Raw genomic sequence first — 8866 nt, 5'->3', positions numbered from 1 at the left:
GTGTAAGGATCCATTAGAACTCATTGAACTACACGAATAGATAGGCCTTAAAGAAAAAAAAATGCAAGAAAAAAAATGTAATCAAGGTACAACTTATGTCTTGTGTGTGAAGCTTGTCCAAAATCAACAACATCGTGCTTCTGATAGAACTATACTGAGGGAACGGAGGTGAGAGCAATTTAGGGAAGGGTTGAGAATGTGGGCTGTGGGAAGGGCTGCCTGGGGCTAGCTAAGCCCTGCCCTCCCATCATACATTGCATAATGTTCAAAAAACGTAAGCACATTACTCTCCCTTCTCTCCAGTGGCTGGCAGCCACTCTTCTACCTTCTGCCTCTATGAATCTGAACTAGCCCATAGTTCAAGGTACACGGTGGGGTAGGGGAACCACGGCACCGGGAGCAAGCTGGCCACATCACGCCCACATCACCAAGCAGAGAGGGGCAGTTCAGCTCCCTTTCTCCATCTCCTACAGGCCAGCCTGCCCTTCCCGCTTCAATTATCATAATAAAAACCCGCCCACCAGAGGTGAGTCTAGGTTCTGCCACTGAGGCTAACTAATCATCACCGTGTGCGAGCAACTCAGCGCTGAACTGCATCTCCAGATCCCCACATTTTATTTATCCGTTCATTTATCAATGCAGAGTTGGTTGCTTCAAACTTTTGGCTTTTATTCCTTTTCCTTTTTTTGTTTTTTGGTGTTTTGTTTTGTTTTGTTTTTCGAGACAGGGTTTCTCTCTAGCTTTGGAACCTGTCCTGGAGCTCACCCCATAGACCAGGCTGGCCTTGAACTCCACAGAGATCTGCCTGCTGGGTTTAAAGACGTGCGCCACCACTGCCCAGCCCTTTCCCTTATTTTTAAAAGCTTTTAAAACTGAGTATAGTGCCTCAATCCCAGCACTCAGGAGGCAGAGACAGGTGGATCTCTGTGAGTTCAAGGCCAATCTGGTTTACAAAGTGAGTTCCAGGACAGCTAGGGCTGTTACACAGAGAAACCCTCTCTCTCTCTCTGTCTCTCTGTCTCTGTCTCTCTCTCTCTCTCTCTCTCTCTCTCTCTCTGTCTCTCTCTCTCTCTGTCTCTCTCTCTCTCTCTCTCTGTCTCTCTCTCTCTCTCTCTCTCTCTCTCTCTATATATATATATATGGGGGGGTGTCTGCCTGCTGTAGCATTGGTTTGGAAGTCACAGGCAACTTGCAGGAGTCAGTTCTCCCCTTCCACAACATGGGTCCCGGTGGTTAAATTCAGTTTGTCATGTTTACCTTCTGAGTCACCTCACTGTTATACACACATATTTAAAAAGTTAACATCTTCCAGGCATGGTGGCACGTGCCTGTAAGCCCAGCATGCAGGAGCCTGAGACAGGAGGGCCACACACTCTAGATTAGCCTGGCTACACAGGAAGATCTCTCTCAAAAAAAAAAATCAAACAAAATAAAAAAGTTAGTGTCTTAGTTAGGGTTATTATTGCTGTGATGAAACACCATAATCAAAAGCAACTTGGGGAGGAAAGGGTTTGTTTGGCTTGTACTGCCACATCACTGTTTTTCACTGAAGGACGTCAGGACAGGAACTCAAACAGGGCAGGAACCTGGGGGCAGGGGCCGATGCAGAGGCCATGGAGGGGAGCTGTTCACTGGCTTGTACTCTCTGGATTGCTCATTCTGCCTTCTTAGAGAACCCAGGACCACCAGCTCAGGAGTGCCACCACCCACGATGGCTGGTTCCTTCCCCATCAATCACTCATTAAGAAAACTCCCTAGGCTTGCCTACCTCTCAGTCTTAAAGAGGCATATTCTTATTTGAAGTTCCTTCCTCTCAGATGATTTCAGCTGTGTGTGTCGAGGAGACATAAAGTTATCCAGCACAGTTAGCAAGCTAGTATCTGACTTTCCATAGTAAGGCCACTAATCAACATCAGAAGTTAATTAAATTCTGGGGAGATGGTTGCATGTGTAAAGTGCTCGTGTGCCAGTGTAAGGGACGTGAGTTTGTATCCTAGCATCCATGTGAAAAGCCAAGTATGAGTGTATGCTTGCAGTCCCAGCACTGGGGAGATGGAGACGGGAGAATCCCTGGGAATCGGTGAGTCCCAAATAAGGTGGAAAAAAAAATAAGGTGGAAGACTCCTGAGGAACAATAGCCAAAGTCGTTCTCTAGCCTACACATACACACACACACACACACACACACATACACAAAAACAAAAGCAAGCAGGAAGTGCCACTTAGTAGGTAAAGGCACTGGCTGACAAGCCTGGCAACCCGGGTTGGATCCAGGAGACCCACATAGTGGAATGGTCTCATGCAGTCACACATACACAAACAATAAATAAGTATACTTTTAAAAGCAAATCAAACGTATGGCCTCCATGGACTTATTGACAGTATTCCAGTGTGGCTACGAGCATGCACACAGCAGTCTGCTTGCCTTATCTCTGCATTATGGCTAAGTTTCCTTTGCCATCCCCCCCTTTATGAGAGCAGGTGATCTGGTGGCATTGGCCATTTTGTTCCAGGGGGTACCCAGAAATCTTCAGTGAGAAGGGTACTACTGAGACCTACATCTCTTGGCTGCCACAAGCATGTCCTGAGATGATGCCTGCAAGCTGCCTGCCAGAGAGCCTTAAGTGGGCCCTTAAGACATAGGAGTACTTATTGTTATGCGACAACCAGGGTGGGGGTGGGGAACTGGTTATGAATCAGAGGAGTGGGTGGCCCTGCCTCCTGTCATGGAGGGGACTGCAGCAGGGTCCTGGGGCCTGTGCCCCTCTGTGCCATAATGCTGGGGGACCTGATATTTTTTCTGAGGAGTTTCCATGGGTTTCTTGCTTCTTCTGGCACCATAGGAGCCATCTTGGCTTGGCTGATAAGCTTTAAGCCAGCCTTGTTTGGCTTCCTCTTCCTTCTGCTATTGCTCAGCAACTGGCTAGTCAAGCATGAACTCAATCAGGCTCCCTGCCAGCCCCTGACGGTGAGCAAAAGGGTGCTTAGCTTCAACTTGGGTTATGAGACACTCAGAGCGGGACTGGGGGTGGGGAGGGGAGGGTTGGGGGGCATGGCTCAGCGAAGGTTAGTGGGGCCTCAGGATAATGGGGTCACGCTGAAGAATTTTAAGACTCCAGGCTAAGACCATGCTCGTGGCTTCCTCTTGGATGGTGGAGGACAAATCTTTTCAGTAAGGGATCTGCTTCAGCTGTGAAATAGGGGCCATACCAGAATACCAGACTCTCCTATGCCATTTTTCATTGTGTTTCAGCAACACTATCAACTATTTCAAGTGGAAAAAAACTTTAGATCAATGTACATGTACGTATATAATGTATATTTTTTTTCTATAATAGAACAATGAAGACATCAGAAATGCACAAATTGGGTCAGTTTCTTTTACCGCACCCTCTACCTGAACTAGTCATCTTATGAAGACAAGAGGGTTTTTTTGGCTCAAAATTTCAAAGGTTCTGACTTTTGCCTGGGTGGACTTGTTGCTTTTAATCCCCTGGCAAATGAATTATGGGAAGGAAAGGGCAAAAACTGAGCACGTCTGGCCAGGAAGTGAAAAGGAGCGAGGTAGTGGGTATTCGCTCCTCCTCTATCAGATAGCCCAAGGTCATGGGCGGAGCGAGTAACCACCACAGGGTACTGGAAACAAATCAGGGTTCTGTGTCTCCCTCTGAAGGCATGCCTGTGGAACTCCATCTCTTAAGGGGGTTCACCACTCCTCAAAGGCACCAGGGATTGAGCCCTTAATTTAATGCATGGGCCTTTGCGAGATCTTCTGGATCTTCATTTTAGCAGATATGTTAGCCTAGGCAGTGCTGTAAAATAAGGTCATCTCTAGGAAGGATGCTCTTGATGTGTGTGTGTGTGTGTGTGTGTGTGTGTGTGTGTGTGTGTGTGTGAAGAGGGAAGGGAGCACTGTTTAGCAGCTTCTCTGGCCTCTACATTAGGAAACACTAGTATCACTTTCCACCCACTTTGCCACAATCTAGAATATATCCAGATGTTGCCATGTGTTACTTGAAGAGGGCAAAAGAGATGGCTCATCCTTTAAGAGCACTTCTTGCTCTTGCAGAGGACCCAGATTGGGTTCCCAGCACCCACATGGTGACTCACCACTGTCTGTAATGGGATCTGACGCCCTCTTCTGGCCTCTGCTGGCACTGCACGCACCTGTTGCACAAACATACATGCAAAACTACCCATACACATAAAATAAAAATAATTTGGGGCTGGAATGATAGCTCTGTGATTAAGAGCCCTAGCTGCTCTTGCAGTGGACCTGAATTCAGGTCCTAGCATCTACATGGTGGCTCGCGGTTGCTCCTAGCATCGCACTTGCTCCAATTCCAGGGATCTAATGCCTTCTTCTGACTTCCACAGGTACCCAGATGGCGTCTCAGCCATCCATAATTCCAGATTCAGGGGATCCAGTGCCCCCTCCCAGTCTCCTGAAGGCAAAACACTCATAATCACAAAGTAAATACATCTAAAAATAAAATAAAATAATTTTAAATTTTTAAAAAAGCATCAGGGTTAGGGATGTGCCCCATTAGGCAAAGTACTTGCTGAGCAAATGTGAGGACTGGGATTGGATGACCATTACCCACTTAAAAACAAGTAGGTGTGGTGGTCCACCTGCAGTCCTAGTCTGTAGCAAGCAGAGACAGAGGATCCCCAGAATAGGCTGGCTAGCCAAAACAGTGAGCTGTGGGTTCAGGGAGAACCCTTCCTCAATATATTGGGTGGAGAACCATGAGAAAGGCACCCACCATCAGCCTGGGGCCTCTTCACACAGGAACACACACACTAATACACATGCCAGTGTGCAAATACACATGCACACCATCCACGTATACATTTGCAAACAGAAACGTGCATTCAAACACTAAAGACCTATTTCAGGGCTATAACCGAGGAAGTGACATTTGTGGGAAGGGAACCCCAGGGGAGAAGTTCACAGACATTTCAATTATATTTGTGAAATTTCCTTCCTCCTCCTGCCCTCCCCTTCTCCCTCCCTCCCTGCTCTCCCACCGAGCTGCAGGCCCAGCTTTTGATTTAGGTTGCTATAAAAAAGCTGGGAATTTGGAGTGCTATTTACTATTGCTCCTCACGTCATTTTACCTTGCCTACTGAGGCAGGGTTTCATGTGACCCGGCTGGCCTGCAGCTCACTGTGTAGTCAAGGACGACTTTGACCCCCTGATCCTCCTGCTTCCATCTCCTGAGGTGCTGGAATTATAGGTGTGTGCCACCATACCTGGATTATATACTGTTAGGGTTCAAACCCAGGACTCTAGTTATGCCAAGCAAACAGTCCACCAATTGTGTTAGTTAGATTCCATCCTGCAATAGTTAGTTTTAAAGTATTTCTTTCTGGTTTTATTTATTTTTATTTTTCGAGCCAGGGTCTCTCTGTACAACAGCCCTAGCTGTCCTGGAACTAGCTCTGTAGATCAGGATGGCCTCGAACTCACAGAGATCCGCCTGCCTCTGCCTTCCGAGTGCTGGGATTAAAGGCATGTGCCGTCACCACCTGGCACATGTGTGCAATTTTTAAAGACCAGTAGTTTGTAGCTTCATCCAAAGAGAGGAAGTGTTACTATAAACTGGGGGGCGGACTCATAAGGACTTGTGAGGGCTGAGTGCTTAGGATGTCTAGAGACCACCGAGACACTGCAGTTTGAGGTCTTACTGATTCTGACAAAATGCTCAGAAAAAAATTGGAAAATGAAGATTTTGGAGATAGACATACATATTTATGCAAAGGGCCTTAATTTTTTCTCTAATGTGTGCGGGTAATCTTGTGCCACAGTACACGGCAGGGTGACAACTTGCAAGACTTACTTCTCTCCTTCCACTGTGTGGGTCCTGGGGATCAGAGTCACGTCTGACTTTGTGGCAAGAACCCTTACCCAGTGAGCCATCTCGTCGACCCACAGAGCTTTATGTCTCCTACAACTGGCAGATCGTCCCTATGAGACAAAGACACCCGTGGGTTTTATTCATTATTTTTTGTTTGTTTGTTTTTGTTTGTTTGTTTGTTTTTTGAGACAGGGTTTCTCTGTAGCTTTGGAGCCTGTCCTGGAACTAGCTCGTGTAGACCAGGCTGGTCTCGAACTCACAGAGATCCACCTGTCTCTGCCTCCCTAGCGCTGGGATTAAAGGCGTGTTCAACCATGGCCCAGCCAACCATAGATTTTAGCTGTTTGGAGAAGGAAGTGCTGGCTGTAGGGTGATGAGAGTGATTTTCCCTGACTAGATCCCAATTCTCCCTTTCACGAATTCCGGCAAAGTTGCTCTCTCCTTGACAGAGGGCCTGAGAATTGATTAAATGGCCTGGAAGGCTGGGACTGTAGCTCAGTTGGTAGAGTCTAGCATGCATGAAGCCCTGGGGGTTCAATTCCCAACACTGCATAAACAGATGTATGCATGCAACCCCAGCACTAGAGGGGTAGACGCAGGAGGATCAGGAGTTCCAGGCCAGCCTGGGCTAAATGAGACCCTGTCCTAAAGTTGAAAAGTAACAGGGCCTGGAGCAGGTGTTCTGTGTTGGGAGGAGTGATCATTATGAATTGACTCTTTTCTTCTGATGGGGCTCCTAGAAGGTGGCAGAACAAACGACGGCTCCAGAAGTCAATCCCAATTATGCCACAGACAAGAGAGAGTTGGAGAAGATGAACGTTTGCTTCGCTCTCCAGGAGAAGGTCCTGCAACGGCTGCTGTTCAGTGAGATGAAGCTGAAGGCCTTGGAAAATCAGATGTTCATCATCTGGAATAAACTGAATCGCCGCCGGTGGCACAGCAGACACCAGAACTTCTCCAGGAGGCGGTACAGGCAGAGAAGGAATGGCTCTGCTTTCTCCACCGTCTCTAACTACACCACCAACACCCACACTGACTGCGGCTGAAATGGCCTCGCCTCTGCTGATGTGACCGTCACCCAGTGTCTGAGTCTGTTTTGTTGTCATCGCTCTAACAAAATACCCGAGCCTGGGAACTTATAAAGAAAAGAGCTTTGTTTAGTTCACAGTGCTGGACGGAGATTCAAGAACGTGAAGTGAGCAGTGGCTTTTTGTGAGTTCTTCAAAGAGGATAGCATCACATTGTGTGTGTGTGTGTGTGTGTGTGTGTGTGTGTGTGTGTGTGTAAGAGAAAGACAGACAGAAATAGAGAGACAGACAGACAGACAGACAGACACACACACACACACACACACACACAGAGATAGCAGTTGGTGTGAGAGGAAATAAAGAGAGCCAGGAAAGCCACAGCTGCTTTATGACAACATCTCCCGCATCAGGGGATGTAGTTCAGTGGTAGAGCACTTGCCTGTGATGTGGAAGGTCTTGGGTTCAATCCTCAGTATTTCCAAAATGAAGAGAACACGCTACTCTCTTCAGCTCACTGGGTTAAGGCACTTCCCATCAAGCTACCCTGACAGCCTGAGTTCGATTCCTAAAACCCACGTGGTCCAGGGAGAGAACTGACTCCCACAAACTGTCCTCTGACCTCCACACTTGTCAGGAACAGACACATGAACACACACACAAGGTAAGAAGTAACATAAAAGCCACAAACACCTTCTCTCCTTCTCGAGGTAACCAGTCCAGTCCCAGACTGTTGCTAGGATTAAAAACAAAACAAAACAAAAACCAAAACACCATGATTAAAAGCAACCTGGGGAGGTAAGGGTTTATTTGGTTTACAGGTTACATCATCAAGGGAAACTGAGGCAGAAACTCAAGGCAGGAATCTTCTGAGGAGCTGAAGAGAGAGCACGGAGGAACGCTGCCTACTGCCTCAGTCAGCTTCCTTTCTTTTTATTTTTTTCTTTTGAGGCAGAGTCTGGCTACACAGACCCAACTGGCCTAGACCTGCTCTGTAGACCAGGCTGACTCTGAACTCACAGAGATCCATTTGCCCATGACTCCCGAGTGCTGGGATTAAAGGCATGCACCGCCATATCTAGCCCTCAGCTACCTTTCTTATAAAGCTCAGGCCCACTTCCCAGAGATGCTGCTGCCCAGTGAACAATCAAGGAAACGCCTATGGACCAACTCTTAAGTTAAGAGTCCCTCCTCCTAGGCGTTGCTCTGACAACCAAAATTAGCCACCACACCACTCTCGCAGAGGGCCTAGATCCTGTTCCCAGCGCCCACATCAGGCAGCTCACCACCACCTGCAGCTCGAGCTCCGGGGGATCCGGTGTCGTCCTCTAGTCTTCCTGGGTACCTGCACACATGTGGGATACACATACTCACACAGGCACACACACACACAAATTTAAAAAGAAATCTTGACACATTTTGTTTCAGTTCTTTATGCGTGTGCAGGCGTCCTGAGGATCCAACTCAGGCTGTCAGGCTTGGCAGCACGCACGGAATTGTCTTGCTGGCCCTGAACTGTACTTTTAACTTTGTGTGCGGCAACTCCTTAGACATGTTTCTCAATTTTTCCTCCGGTGACTGGTTAGAGTGAATTTAGCAGCAATACAGCTGCTACTGCTCTGAGTGACAGCCGGAGCCGTCCATGCAACTTCCCACTTGTCCCTTTGCCTAGGAATCTCAGCTAGAGGATGGCCTACAGTTCATCACTCTTCTCTTTTACATTCTAGCGTCTCCTTTTTAAATATGTACGCGTGTTCTGCCTGCGTGTGTATATATGTACACCACCTCTGTGAGTTTGAGGCCAACTTGGTCTACAGAGTGAGTGCCAGGACAGGGTGCTGGTGTAGGAGGTCCTTCTGTCTTTGTGTTGCTTTCATTGGTTAATAAAGAAACTGCTTTGGGCCTTTGATAGGGCAGAACTTAGATAGGTGGGGAAAATTAAAACAGAATGCTGGGAGGAAGAAAACAGAGTCAGGAGGG

General features: G+C 47.6%; 1 protein-coding gene across 1 annotated transcript; it reads left to right on the top strand.

Moving 5' to 3' along the window:
• Positions 1-2719: 2719 nt before the first annotated feature.
• Tex46 (testis expressed 46) lies at positions 2720-7026 on the top strand. The gene is made up of 2 exons (XM_048443123.3): positions 2720-2968; positions 6602-7026. The coding sequence occupies exons 1-2, from the start codon at positions 2777-2779 to the stop codon at positions 6905-6907; spliced, it is 498 nt and encodes a 165-aa protein (XP_048299080.1). The 5' UTR covers positions 2720-2776; the 3' UTR covers positions 6908-7026.
• Positions 7027-8866: the final 1840 nt, after the last annotated feature.

Source organism: Myodes glareolus, chromosome 6 (genome assembly GCF_982192425.1).
Source record: "Myodes glareolus chromosome 6, mMyoGla1.1, whole genome shotgun sequence".
NCBI lineage: Eukaryota > Metazoa > Chordata > Mammalia > Rodentia > Cricetidae > Myodes > Myodes glareolus.
This window is presented reverse-complemented; position numbering and strand designations above follow the sequence as displayed.